General features: G+C 45.6%; 1 protein-coding gene across 1 annotated transcript; it reads left to right on the top strand.

The window, feature by feature from the left end:
* The first annotated feature begins 1,051 nt into the window (after positions 1-1,051).
* On the top strand, positions 1,052-13,414 carry WNT16 (Wnt family member 16). Its single transcript, XM_065416540.1, has 4 exons — positions 1,052-1,422; positions 1,542-1,783; positions 5,573-5,859; positions 12,950-13,414. The coding sequence occupies exons 1-4, from the start codon at positions 1,052-1,054 to the stop codon at positions 13,412-13,414; spliced, it is 1,365 nt and encodes a 454-aa protein (XP_065272612.1).
* Positions 13,415-15,019: the final 1,605 nt, after the last annotated feature.

Genomic DNA, 15,019 nt, shown 5'->3' with positions numbered 1-15,019 from the left:
CTGTACATTTAGCATACCACCAGTACCAATACACTATTGAGATTCCTCAGCACATCTCTGTATGAGAAAAGAGTCAAAGGGAGCACCCAAATTTATGTGATTCCCTCTTTGTATGTCATATCCTTAGAGATTTACTTATGTTATACGAAATTAATTCAGTTGCTCATTACTTAGCAAAGTTATTTTCAGCTAGTTAACAAGACCTATTTTTGCTAAGTATGTGAAGAGCCACTACCCTACTCAGACAATTTTTTTAACATGTGTAGGTGGCCTTTATAAGGAGGCAGTGGCAGCAAAAGAGAAGGACCTGAAAGTCAGAACTGACAACTTCTATTCCTAGTTCTGGCACTGACATGGTGTGACAATTTGGTCAAGTCTCCAACTCTCTTTGTGCCTTAGTTTACTTACCTGTGAATAGTTATAATGATGCCCCCTTGCCAAAAGTAAGGCCCTGTTACTGGAATGGGATCCACTAGTTTGGATCCCTGGACCTGTGTGGAGTCCTATTGAAGTCAAGGGCTGCATAAGTGGACCCTCATGCAGGACTGGAGGGTCAATTAGTTAATGTTAGTAAAGAGTGTGTGGATCCTTGAATAAAATGCAAAGTAGCTGCAAATTATTATTAATATATGTATGGTGCACTTTGTCTTCCCTTCCTTTCCTCTCATTGCTGGTTTAAAATACAGAGTGTTAGTAAGTGTCTCCTTTATAATCCACCTAACTCCACCCTTATTGTCACACGCGCTGGTGGCATTAGAATCCCCCATCAAAGGGAAACAACCTCACCAGCCAGTCCCGCGGAGGAAGGGAAGCGCATTCAGTGCAGTCCATTCTACGGAGCTGGGCGCTCTGGGGACACCTGTCGCACAGCCTAGCCCCTTTGCTTTCTCCCAGAGCAGAGGCCGGGACCCGCACACAGACGCCGGGTCCGTCTCCCCTAGCGAACCCTGCCTCTCCCCCGGAGTCTGTTTCAGACACGGTGCCCCGCGCGGGAGCGCCCCCTGGCTGGCGAGCCCTTGCCAACCCCCTGCCCCGCGAGCTTGCCGGACCAATGGGCGCTCTCTCTAATATTCATGAGCTGCCGCGGGCCAATGAGCGCCCAGGCGCGGCTGGAGGGGCCGAGAAGGCTGGGCATGGAGAAGTCCAAGAGGAACCTGCTCACGTCGAAGCGAAGGCACCTCTGCCCAGCCCTGCGCTCCCGCGGCTGCCCCCAGGCTGCTCTCTCCGGCCTCGGAGCAAAGGAAGAGGCAGAATAAGGGGAAGCTGCCGCCGGGGCTTGTCACCTGCTGGCCCAGGCTGTGCGGGGCAGGGCCGGCGGGCTGCCTCCATGGGGAGGGCTGGCTGTGGCTTGCCTCGCCTGTGCGTGCGGTGGGCAGCGCTGCTGCTAGCGCTCTGGCCCTGCTGCGCCCACGGGAACTGGATGTGAGTCGGGGGCGGGCTGGCGGGCAGCGATGGGGCTGGTGGGGCGGCCGGGGGAGGGGGCATTTCTGTGGCCGAGAGACTGTGGCTGCCTGGCTCTCACTCCCGGGCTGGTTCCGCAGGTGGCTGGGCATCGCCTCCTTCGGGGTCCCGGAGAAGCTGGGCTGCGCCGAGCTGCCGCTGAGCGGCCGCCAGAAGGAGCTGTGCAAGAGGAAGCCCCACCTGCTGCCCAGCATCCGCGAGGGCGCGCGGCTGGGCATCCAGGAGTGCCGGAGCCAGTTCAGGCACGAGCGCTGGGACTGCCTCCTCCTGCCCCCCGACTCCGCCGCCGCCTTCTCTGTCTTCGGCGCCGAGCTGAGCAGCGGTGAGTCCGCGGGGGTTGGGCGGAGAGCGCCCAACTGGGGCGGGGGGTCCCGAGCCCGCTGAGCGCCCCCAGGTGCCCGCCAGCCAGGAGGGGCAAAGGCGCTGGCGCCTTGGCTGGGGTTCGGCGGCCGCCGAGCTGCGTTAGCCCAGCTTGGGGCGCAGCGGGGCGCCGGGCTGCGGAGGCCGCTACTCCAGCCCCGTTCCCGGGGGGCGCGATCCGCCCATGTGCCGGGGCTAGACTGGGGCGCCGGGCGGGGACGAACCAGAGACTGGGAGGTGCGAACGTTGCACAGACGAGCAAAGGCTCCCGCCCCCCAGCTGTCCTCTCATGTGGAGGGCAGCGGGGCCGGGAGGGGGGAATCCCGGGGGCCGCCCGTGCCCAGCGCCCCCCGTGTGTCCCCTCCACCAGCTGCTCTTCAGATACTTTGCTTATAACTAGTTTACGGACACGCTAAAGGACCCCGCGGCCGCCTCCTCCTCCTTCTCCCTGGCAAAAGGCGGCCAGCCGCCTGGCAGCAGCCTGCCCCCTCGCCTGCAGAACACAGCTGCTTTGATCCTGATCTTCAGACGGGCTTGGCAGGTGTCCGCCTCCAGCGGGGGAATGGCTGGCTGGTGTAACTCACCATGCATCTGGGCTGTTGTGTTCTGGTGGGGAAAAAAGACGTGATGCAACTTTACAAGGGGCCTGAATCTGATCTGACCTTGCCAACGTCTCCATTTACATTCGTGCAACTCCCTGGAATTACACCTGGCTGACATCAGTATAAGTGAGGGTAGAATCAGGTGCATTATTGTTTAAATTCTTTTATATACTGCTGGCCTTCCCTCCCCTCTCCCCCCCCCCCCAAGTTTACTCTGGAGATTTGCCCTGATTTCAGCCAGCTCTAGACAGCCGCCAAAGGCTTGATCCTGCCGCTGCTCAAGTCAATGGAGAAACTCCTATTGATTGCAGGATCAACCCCCAAGTGAAATTCTGCATAGACAGGCAAAGACACCATAAGCCTTGATGTGCACCAGTGCAGCTTACTCTGATTTCAAGCAAGGGTCAACTGCATCAGTGCAAATCACAGTTTATAGTAGTGTACTGTGTCTATGCTAGGGGTAGCAGATGGGTAGGGGAGGGATGGCTGAAATCTGCAGTGTAGACAAGACCTAAGCTTAAATTTCCCAAACCGTCATAGCTTATTGTAATTGTTTAATTTTGATCTGCTACATCCCTGCATGGCAAAAGTGTTGTTTTAAATATTAATATTCTGAGATGAATATTTGTGCAGTTTTAATCCCTTTGTTTCACAATGTTGAAATTAACTGAGCAATCATAAACAACATTTCAAGCAAATCATTTGATTGTTTTATTTAGAAGTGCACACAATGGGTACAATATCAGTGTAGAAATGTACCATGTACAGTGTAAATAAGAAAAAAAAAAAGGAACCCAAATGTTATGTTGTCTTAATTCTTTAAACATTTCTCATTGCTCTTTTTTGTTTTATTTGTTGTGTTATAATCACAGTATTTTAAACATATTTCATTAATACAATAATTAGAATGCAAGACCTCAGTTCAGCAAGGTATTTAAGCACATGCCGGCTTTAAGTATGTGAGTAGTCAATGGGAATTGGCTGAATCAAGGCTTAAACTGGGGTAATTTGTCTATATTAGATGAAAGCATCAGATCCTGCAAGAAGCTCTCGCCATGCTCTCCTGGAGCCTCGCTGACCTGGCATCTATCTTAGTTGAGCAAGTTGTAGGGTCTGGGCCGAATTTACCAATTAAACACAATTATTTTCAAATGTGTTTCACTAGAACACATTCTCTTTTAATATAATTATTTTATGCCAAATGTTTATGGCTTTAGATACTGTTAATAAGTGATGACCAAGGCACCGACCCCCCCCCCCCTCCCCCCACACACACACAGGGAGTAGTGTCATTGCTCCCAAATACTTTTGACATGGTTCATTTTACTCACATGAGTATTCCCACTGAAGTCCCGTGCATAAGGTTACTCATCCATGTCAGTGTTCGCAGGATTTGGGTTCAATCCCATGCTACTTGCCTGAATGAAGAGTGCACAATCAGGTCCTTATTCAGTAGTTTAAGATAGCATTTAGCGACCATTACATAGGGACAAAATACAATCATACAGCACTCCAGAAATAAACCACAAAAATAAATAACTAAAAATAAGCAATACAAAGTAATGTAAATTCAGAAAGGGCCATCCTTGCAGTTACCTGTGTGAATAACTTTATTCATGTGAATACTCCTATGGACATCAGTTGGGCCCAAACTTAGGGACTGACCCTGCAGATACTTACACATGAGTGTCTTTGCTAGTGTGAATAGTCTCTTTGGTGTTTTTTTTTTTTAAGGGAAAAGTTGTTTTGGTGCCATCAAAACACTTTAATAGAAATGAAGTTCCTTTTCAGTGAGCATTGTGGATAACTAAAACTCTCTCTTATAACAGTGGAGAAAATAGTAGTGCTTCAACTGATGGCAGGATGTTTTAGATGGCCTTAATAGTGTGCTAACCTTACCAGAGCCTTTAAAGATATCAGGCCAGATTCTCTGGGGCAGTCACTTTATGCCACACCTCTAGAAGAATTTGGCTCAGAAGCTGGCTTAACCAGCATGAGAAGAGTCACCCCAGGGCAGTGGTTCCCAAAATGGGGTTAGTGCACCCCTGGGGGGTTCGCGAAATGTTACGGGGGTTCTTGGGAGAAAATTCCCTAATGGCGGATAGAGCTGTCCCTAGGGATCCCGGGCAGCATGGGGCCAGAAGCCCGGAGCCCCTGGACTTCCAAGAGCTAAGCAGATCAAAGCAAGCATATCTATTACACTGAGGAGATTTAAACTTCAAGACTCCTTATAAGAAATGGAAAGGAAGGGGGATATTTTTTGCTGTTTTAAAAATTAAATAGGCAGCTAGTACTGTTTTTTAAATTATTATGAAGAGCAAGTTTAAGCTTTGTTGTAACATGCGTTGTTTGCCTGGACTGCTCAAGACCTGAATGCTTGTGTAGGAGGAACTCTTTGAGTTGGCTTCTTAAATACCTTCATGCTGTTTCACATCTGATACTCTTTGATGAAACATAGGAGCCTTGTCTTATAACAGGCTTATTCAATGTTATACAACCTACGAAAGTGAGATCTTGGAAGAGTGTTGCCGTTTTTGTTATGTAATAAAAATACTGTAATGATAAATAATAATTAATAATAAATAGTGTGTAATAAGCATGTCAGAAAAACAAATTTTATATTTCCAAGATTACTGCTTTTATAATTTATACTCAGGTAAAGGAGAAAATCCCTGGAAATATTCATTTTTAGGAGGGAGTTTACAAGATTTGATGTTTTAGTGAAAGGGGTTCACAGGTTGTTAAAGTTTGGGAACCACTGCCCCAGGGCAAGGATCATCCATTTGTTGCCTAAAGATAGCACTGGGGCTTTATGCCACTTCCCCATTTTAATGCCAGCCTACCAGAGAAAAGGGAGTATGGCCAAAACACCGTTATGCCTCTCTGATTCCTGGCTGTGGTTTCAGCTTCTTGTGATTGTTGCACCCTTTGTAAATTAGAACAGCCTTGAGGTTCTTAAAGGTGGTATACAGTGGGCTCTGGCCCTGTACAAAGGCAGCACTATGATCCTGGGTGTGCATGGGTGAGTTTTGGGTCACCCCATGATCTGAACCATTTTCTCCTTATTCAAATCAGTATTCATTTGTGAAAATGAATAGTGGCCAGGTGTGGTTAATCTCTAAAATAACATTTCCATGCATTCTTTTTAGGCACCAAGGAAACAGCCTTTATATATGCTGTGACGGCGGCAGGCCTTGTACATTCAGTGACTCGATCATGCAGTGCAGGAAATATGACTGAGTGCTCCTGTGATACAAACCTGCAAAACGGTGGCTCAGCCACTGAAGGCTGGCACTGGGGTGGCTGCTCTGATGACATCCATTATGGAATGTGGTTTAGCAGAAAGTTCTTAGATGGGCCTATTAAGAACATAACTGGAAAAGATGGGAACGGACTGATCTCAATGAACCTGCACAATAACGAGGCTGGAAGGCAGGTATGCATTAGAAGTTAGAAATCGAACCAAATGCTTGTTAGATTTAACTGCCCAAAGTGGCATTAATGCAAAGAGGCCTGATCCTGACAGCAAACAAGGATTGGGCCCATGGCAAGAGCCAAACTAAAACCTCCAGAGCAAAGAATTTCAAAACTGAGGCTAAAAATCCAGGCTATCATCTGTCTAACTCACTTTATAGTTAAAAACTAAAAACCACAAAATAATTTTGTCAGAGTTGGAGTGCAGTAGAGACTTTTACCTTGCATGCCCCTCCTTTAGTCAAATTTAACTGCACCCTTCTCACAATAATGCTTGTGGCTTCATTTCCTTTCTGTTATATACAGTGGGCTGCATTTTTTTTTTTAACCTTTGTGTGAGTTGACAGAGTGGACATCAGGTTTTTTAGCTGCTATAGTCTATTTTTTAAAAAATTACTCTTTACTTTGTTGCCCACAGTGCATTACATGCTGTTATATAGACCCACGGATAAGCATTTTTAGACAGAGTTTATATACAGTCTTTCCTGAAAGAAACTGAGTACCCACAACTCTCAGGGAAGTCAGCATGAGCTTTGAAATCAGTTGCAAAACTCCCATTGACTTCAGCAGGATCAGGATTAGGGCCCACAGTCTGCAATGATCAGGCGCTTGCCTATCACTCTCTAAGCTCTACCTACATTTAAAAATTAAATCGAAAATTTTAGCATTGAGCACCATAGTTAGGTTGAGGTAGCCCTTGTCTTGGCCGTTTCCATCAATGTAGGAAGCATCTATGCTACAGCAGCATAGCTGTAGCTGTGTGGCTGTAGTGTAGATAAGCCCAGGGTAATTTTATTGAAATCAATGGACTGTTTGCAGAGTAAGGTACCACTTTGTGTGAATAAGGATAGCAGAATCTGCCCCAATGAGAATCTAGGAATTTAGGACCTTACAGAATTGCAGGCATTTTGTAATACAGAGCTCTGCAGTACAGCACAGAAAAGAGCACTGTAGAAATCATTTGGTGCACACACCTTAGTGCATGCTGCATTTTTCTACAGCGCAGCACTGGTTTTTGTATTAAAAAAAAATTCATCCATAGCAAGCTTGTAGCAGTTAATAATCTTTAGCCACACTGTTTTTGCAGCAGAGCTGGAATTGTTGTTGAATACCCTTGGAGAAAGTATGCAGACTATTTTGTGTGATTTCCATACAGTAAATATTTTGCAACTTAGCTGTGAGCTGTAGGGTAAAGCAAATATTGCGGCCTTTATGCAAAGTGAAAGAGAAAGCAGCCCTCATTATTTGCAGTTAGGATTTTACTCTAACCATGGTATTAGTGAGTAAAATATCAGCATAAATTCTCTTGATTGTCCTAATTTCATAATCCTTAAATAGATGTTGGAAAGAATTGAAACTCGTGTTCTGGGGCCTACAAGAAGGAGGTTTTGCAAGATATTGTGCTATCCTATGACCTTTCATAATAAATACCATCGTGTTTCAGATGCCATGTCATTGCAAGAACAGTCTTCCAGGGAATGATGTGACACTGTTCATTTGGAATAACTGGTACTGGTTTTGGTATGTGTAGAATACTACAGTTTCTGTCCCATCTCTACTCAGAACCCTATGGTTAAGCTTTGATATCCTAGTTTGCTATAGGACATGTAACTTGAAAGTAGGAAGGATTGGAAGATGGGAAAGGAAGAGTGGTACAGTGTTTACTAGTCTGAGACTTGGAAGATCGAGGTTCAATTCCCTGCTCTGTCACAGAGTTCCTGTGGCAAGTCATTTAGGCCCAGATTCTCAAAGGTATTAAGGTACCTAACTCCCAAATGCCAGTGAGAGTTTGGCACCTAAATACTTTTGAGGCTGAGGGCCTAAGCTTCCCTGTGTCTCAGCTGCCCTTCTGTAAATGGGGGGAAATAATTCTGTCTTACCTCACAGGTGTTATGATCGGTGAATAGACTTGTGATTGTGAGATGCTCAGATACTATGATACTTCAGATATCTAGACAGACTGGGGGCCAAACGCTCCCTTCTGGTTCCACAAGTGGAAAGAAGAAAAAAGGAATGGATCTGGGTGGGGTGGGGTCCATCGTATGCAATCTCTGTTCTTCAAAGCACTGTAGAAACTTCTCCCTGGATGCTTCTTGAAAATAAGTGGGTACAAGTGAGCTGGTGACAGGAGGGGTTAGGCTCAGGAGTCTGCTCCCCAATCCCATGAAAATTCCAAGTATATGTTAATTTTGACTCTTTCATAATAAACATACAGTTCCCCTCTTGTTAAGTGGAAGTTGGAGGCAGCAGCAGTCAGGACCATTATGAGAACACTGCCCCTACAGGAGCTGTGGTGCTGGGGAGGGGAGATGTAGCAGTATGCAGCTTCCATATGGATTCCCCTGGTCTCTGGTGGGTCTCAGAGGAAGGAACCTCCCACCTTTCTCTTGGGGGTGGGTGCAAACCTCTCCTCCCTCAGGGAATGATCAGGCTAAAACTGAGAGTCTGAACTCACAAGGTTCCATGTCCCATAAAGGAATATACTAATTGACCCATCAGAATATTGTATTGACAGATAGTCAGAGGAACTCACAAGTGTATTGCACTTCTTAGCTCCAAACATATTAGATAATGACTTGGGGACAGGATGGCTCAGAGGATGGCTAATGGAGCTGTTTGGAATTGGTTATTGGTCTGATAGTGAATGAAATGTCACCTGCTTAGTGGCCTGTGTGAAATGAGGTGATGGCTTTATCAAGGTCCAGGTAACTGTCATCAAAACCACAATCCCTGTTGGCACTCTTGGTGACAGCATCAGCAGAGCGGATTGAGTGGGTGTAGACTGAAGTACTTACTCTGTCCTGTCATTGCTCCAAATGGGGCTGCTGCTTATATGCCAGAGTGTATGGTCTAAACAGGATTCAGCCACTAGCGTAGCACCTTTCACAAACAGTAAATTCACCTCACTTCTCTGTATATACACATACACCTCTACCCCAATATAACGCGACCCGATATAACACGAATTCGGATATAACGCGGTAAAGCAGCACTCCGGGGGGGCGGGGCTGAGCACTTCGGTGGATCAAAGAAAGTTCAATATAACGCGGTTTCACCTATAACACGGTAAGATTTTTTGGCTCCCGAGGACAGCATTATATGGGGTAGAGGTGTACATACATAACCCATAAAAACACTGCAGTGCATGTGACAGTGCCCATATGGCATGAGTTTCTAGCTGTAGTGGTTCAGAACATATTGTACCTTGAAATGCCCTCAGATTAGGCAGAAACACCAGACCATCATTTCCAGCATCCTGACACAATCTGGCCTGCTTTCGTTTAGAAGTTTACCATTAGGCACCAAAGTTTGGCCTCGTGCATAGAAGCTTGTTTCATGACAATCTGTTGTTGCAGTCAGAATATGAATACACAGCCTCACAATGTTATCCTTGTAGTCACCTTTTAGAGCAGAACCACACTTTAATAAGGAAGGTGCATCCCACATCATGAAGCACCCTGGGGAGAGGTAATCAGAAACACTTAGATACCGGACTAGGGGTGAGAATGAGGCTCACATCATTCCTTTGCCTTTTTTCATCTATGTAGCCCCAATCCTCCACACACATGCTTAATTTTACACACAAGAGTAGCGCCACTAACTTCAATGGGGCTATTCATGTGTGGAAAGTGAAGTTTGTGAAATTATTTGCAAGATCAGGGCGTATGTTTGTACAGCACCTAGCACAATGTGGTTTCAGTCTACTTGGGGATGCTACATTCTACCATGATACATATAAATAATAATGGTAACTAGGATAATACTTATCTCTTTGTAAAACAGGTTTACTGTTTACATTCTCTATATGGTTTCTGTTTTTCTTTGTCATTTTTGTTAGCTTCTCAGGTTATTTACATTGTAACAAAGGCCCTTTTCTCTCAGAGCCCAGCGTCTCCTCTGCCTTAATCATAGTGAAGACTTAATGCCAAAGCTGTGACTACCCAATCATTTCCTTATCAACTGATTCTGAAGATACAAACACAGGATTATGACTGTACAAATAAGTAGTGAGGAAGAGAACACAAGTATCTGCCGTAATTGCAGTGGTGAATCAGAGTGTTACTGGAAGACTATTGTAAATTGGGAATGCCCAAGGGTGGTCAGGGCATAGGCCCTACACCCCATTCTTGCAGAGGAGCAGTTTGGGTGTTCCTACTGCCTGGACATAGCAGCCTCCAGCTCCAGATATGGCCCACAGGGTCTTGAAATGTTGCCTGCAGCTCCTTCCCAGTTCACTAGGTTCAGTCTGCATTGACTAATGGTTCTAACAGGTCAGGGCTCACGCCTGCTATTCCTCTTTAATGGCTCTGTGAATGCCTCACTTGTTTGACTTACCAGCGACCTCGAGCAACAAGCAATTTCTATTCATGCACCAAGGAAGGTACAAGTCCAAGCAAATATGGTCATGTGTATTTTTAATAATGTTTGTGGAGTTATACATAATTAGGTGTGACCTTGAAGATCCAGGCACATTGCCAGTGCAGCCCTCAGTATCACTCTGGGCTCAATCTGGCAATGTGCTGAGAGCCCTGAACTCCCACTGAAGTCAACGGGACCTAGTCAGGGCGGGGTCCAAAGCTTCAGCCACCCTGATAGAAATGTGTTCATTTTTTGTTCCAAATTTACCGTAAAGTTAAAACTTAAGGCAGGGACAAATCACTTCCTCTGCACCAAATTATAACAACTACTCATTTGTTAAACTTGGGGGGGTGGGGGATGCCAGTCAAGACACAAATAAAGACAGTCCTTGGTCCTTGGAGTTTGCAGCCTAAGACCCTGACTCTTAAATCTGTCCTTTGAGGATAGAGCAGTGCCCCTGATGTCACTGGGGCTCTGCATGGGGGCAGGGCTCCAGTGGCTCTGATCAGTCTGCAGGATAAAGTAAGAGTCACTGTGAAACCCAGAGGAAGGTGTTAAATTGGTATTTTTCCTTTCCCCCCTCCCCCCATCGTTCCTCTCCTTTTATAAATGCTAGGGTGGGGAAGGCATGTGATGGACATGGGTGAGCATTTGTGGGCATCATGGAGGAAGTGGGTCTTTGGGAGGGATTTGAGTAAACAGAGGACAAGGTTTTTTTCCTGTGGATGCTGAAGAATTTGCTCCGTAGTTTATGTGGCAGTGTGTGTTCCTGTACAGAGTTCTCCTAAGATCTTCGTTTTGTTGGTAAAGATACAAAACTGGAAAACACACCAGACTCTATTGCCTTATTAGTCTGCTGTAGGCTTACCCCAAGGTCCCTTTTACACTCAGTTGTTATGAATCAGGGTAAATGTCCCTTAACCTTTCTGCACTAGTAGCTTAAAAATGTATCTACTTTGCTAATATAGAGTTTAAAGAGAAGCTTATAGCTCCATTACTAAGTCTTAAAAATCAGCCTTTCTTAGTACTCTCCAGCTACTGGTGCTTCAAAAAATTTCATCAGTAAATTGTTTAGTGATTAAAATGTATACATTTGTCGTGGGAGTGCAGGACAGGGACAAGTTAGATACACTACAGACAACTATAATATGGACTTTTCCACACCAATTACCAGTGAATCCATATAGAGTGTTACTAATGGAGAGGTTTAAAAAAAATGTAGGCTTCATCGTTTTGCTAAGTCTGTGTATATCAGGGTGGGTAAACTACGGCCCGTGGGCCGGCTACGGCTCCTCAGGGCTTTCGATCCGGCCTGCGGGTAAGCAGCTCTGGGCCGGAGCCCACACCCTGAACCCCTCCTACACCCCAACCCTCTGCTCTGAGCCCCCTGCTGCACCTCACACCCCTCCTTTACCCCAAACCCATGCCCTGAGCCTCCTCCCGCACTGTGCACCCCCTCCTGCACCCAAGCCCCTTCCCTGAGCCCCCCATACACCCTGCACCCCTCCTCTGCCCCAGCCCCTTGCCCTGAGCCCCTTCCTGCACACTGCACCCCCTCCCACACCCCAACCCCCTGTCCCAGCCCTACATTCATGGCCCTGCATGCAATTTCCCCTCTCAGATGTGGCCCTCGGGCCAAAAAGTTTGCCCACCCCTGATGTATATGATAGTTTTTTTAACTTTTCCAGAGCTGTGTCACGTGTACCAGTAGACACACCTCATTGTTTACTTCTACATATGACCATCCATGAGAGATTGAAGGGGAAACCATTACACTCACTGTCTGCTAAAGATTTGAGCTGCAGTCCCAGCTGTAGGAAGTTAGTGCTTTGTTTACAGTCTACAGTTTTTCGAGGCTTGCTCCAATATAAGCTCTGCCTAGATTCTTGTGTGTGCTGCAGAAGCCTAATTAAGGCTGCAGACACCCTTTGCCCTGCAGACACTTTTTATTAAGTCGTCTTATATCTGAAAAGGATTTCAAACTTATTCCACCCAACAGAAGCACTTCAAAAAGGAAAGTATTAACTCTACTGATATTTCTAAAATACTGCAAAATTATAAACAATGTGGATAAGTTACACTATCAAAATATGTTAGCTAGTGTTTGTGTGCAGTGAAAAAATGCATTGAAAACAAAAGACGTTAATGGCAAACCTAACTTAATACCTACCCTACCTACCTACAACAGTAGAGCCTGATCCTGCCTGTGTGACAACCACCTGGGACTTAACCTAAGACCCTGGATCTAAATGTGCTCGGCTAAATCCACTCTCATTCCCAAACTGTGCACTGTTAAACATCATTGCTATGTTCCACTCAAGAGGTGGCTGCATTTCAGCGATGAATGGAATGATTAAGTATATGTAGTTTAGGGGAAACTTTGAATCCTTCAGAATGAAAAAAAGGCATAAATGTCAATTTTGAAGTAGTAATAATGGAAACGTACAACTTATTTTGTCTTGCTAAGATGAGCTGCAGGTGCTCAGCACCTCTAAAAAGTCAGGCCCTGTGCATGTCTCAAGCTAGGTACCCAGAGAGAGTAACCACTAAAAATTTGTCCCTTCTGTGCCCTTGTTTCCCCATCAGTAAAATGCTCAGAGACCTATGGATTACTAGCGAATGAGCAGTATTTTTAATGAATGAGGGAATATGGTAGAATTAAATTCTGAATGTTGGTCTCGATTTGTTTTCAGGCTGTAGCAAAGCTGTTGTCAGTGGATTGCCGTTGTCACGGAGTTTCTGGGTCCTGTGCCGTGAAAACTTGTTGGAAAACTATGTCTTCATTTGAAAAGATTGGCGAGTATTTAAAGGATAAATATGAAAACAGTATACAGGTATCAGACAGACTGAAGAAAAAGCTACGTAGGAAAGAAAAAACCCAACGGAAAATACCAATCCGCAAGGAAGATCTTGTCTACATAAACAAGTCACCCAACTACTGTGTAGAGGATCGCAAACTTGGGATTCCTGGAACACAGGGAAGGGAATGCAACCGCACTTCAGAGGGACCAGATGGTTGCAACCTCCTCTGCTGTGGCCGTGGTTACAACACTCACGTGGTTAGACACGTGGAGAGGTGCGAATGCAAGTTTGTCTGGTGCTGTTATGTGCGCTGCAGAAGATGTGAGAGCATGACTGATGTTCATACCTGCAAATGAGATACTCTGCCTCCGAAAACAAAGCAACTCCTTCCTGCTGAACAGGACTCATTCCTCCTGTGGTGGAATAACAAGAGGATCAGTCTCAGTAACAGAGCTCACGGAATGTATTGTATTCCAAACAGTTTGGTTTCTTACTGAAAGAGCAACTCAAGACAAATAGTAGCCTGCACAAAACGATAAAGTAACAGCAAAAAAGGCCATGCCTTCTGAGAAGTCCAGGTGAATAAGTGACATATTTGAATATGTAACTCCACAGCTAGTTAGGGGTATTAAACTTTTCATCAGCAACAGCCATAACATGATGATCAAGAATTGCCTTAATGTTGTCAATAAATATAATGGAAACAAGTCAAGAAGAGGTATTGGCTTTTAATGGCCACAGGCTGAAAGGATACTGGACATGTGAGAGGTGTCATGGAGTCCTCACTCCCATCTGTTTAATAATGGGAACCATTCAGGAACTAGAATTACCCATGTATGCCTTCTTCCTGCATGCTGCTGAAAGGAATGAGGATGCAAAGCTCTACTGTTGAACATGCAGTGCTTATTAGCCACTGTGCACAGGGGCAGTCATGTAGTGTAAATGTGGTGGTGCTCAGTAATGTGAGCTGAGTACCTGGGAGAGTGGGGCTAATGGGTATATTTCGGGTGGAGATGGGGCATGGCCAGGCCATCGGTGCTGGAGTTCGTTCTAGTGAATGCAAATAGTGTGCACAGTAGCTGCCATTTTTAGTATTTTCACAAGCCTATTACTCAAATGTGCTTAGAATAACTGAAAGGAGGGCAGCTGTGTAGGACAGAATGGTAGCTGAAGGAAACAGACTGCTGCAGCCAGCTCCTCCAGGTCTCATATATGTGTGGGGCACAGTGTTCTTGCCAGACCCCTATCTTTAGCCCCAGTGCCCTCAGCTTACTGTACTGTTGGGTCAAAATTAACAAGTCACCATCTTCAGCTGTTTTGGTGGTGGCCTAGCTCTGGTTCTCTTAATCCTCAGCCACATCACATGCAGGATCAAACCAGGAGAAATTTATCATAAAGGGAAATAAATGTCAAAAACAAAACTTTTTTTCCCTCCTGCCTTTAAGAACATAAGTATGGCCATACTGGATCAGATCAATGATCCATCTAGCCCAGTATCCTGTCTTCTGACAGTGGCTGGTACCAGATGTTTCAAAGGGAATGAATGGAACAGGGCAATTTATCGAGTGTTCCGTCCCATCATCCAGTCCCAGCTTCTGGCAGTCATAGTTTAGGGACTCCCAGAGCATAGAGTTGCATCCCAGACCCGCTTGACTAATAGCCATTGATGGACCTATCCACCATGAATATCTTTGCAGATATAGTAGCTAGAATATTTCAATAGATCACTCCCCAGCCAGTGTTGCTTATAAAACAAGATCAAATGAATAATGTATTTGATAGATTATTTTAATGATGTGAGCCACTTACTCTACTAGTATTACTTTTTCCCAATTTTTGGCCCATTGTTATTTACATCTGTGAAAGGATAGGAACCATTCAGGGATTAGGCATTACCCGTGCATAGCTTGTTCCTGCACACTGCTGAAAGAAATGTGGATGCAAAGCTCAACTGTTGAACA

Source organism: Emys orbicularis, chromosome 1 (assembly GCF_028017835.1).
Source record: "Emys orbicularis isolate rEmyOrb1 chromosome 1, rEmyOrb1.hap1, whole genome shotgun sequence".
Taxonomy (NCBI): domain Eukaryota; kingdom Metazoa; phylum Chordata; order Testudines; family Emydidae; genus Emys; species Emys orbicularis.
The sequence above is the reverse complement of the archived record's forward strand: the minus strand, read 5'-3'. Positions and strand labels throughout refer to the sequence as shown.

Excerpts from the sequence above, each read along its gene's own strand:
- WNT16 (XM_065416540.1), top strand. The coding sequence starts at position 1,052 with ATGGGCGCTCTCTCTAATATTCATGAGCTGCCGCGGGCCAATGAGCGC. Across the intron at positions 1,423-1,541 it reads TGCGCCCACGGGAACTGGAT|GTGGCTGGGCATCGCCTCCT; the intron begins GTGAGTCGGGGG and ends CTGGTTCCGCAG. Across the intron at positions 5,860-12,949 it reads ATAACGAGGCTGGAAGGCAG|GCTGTAGCAAAGCTGTTGTC; the intron begins GTATGCATTAGA and ends ATTTGTTTTCAG.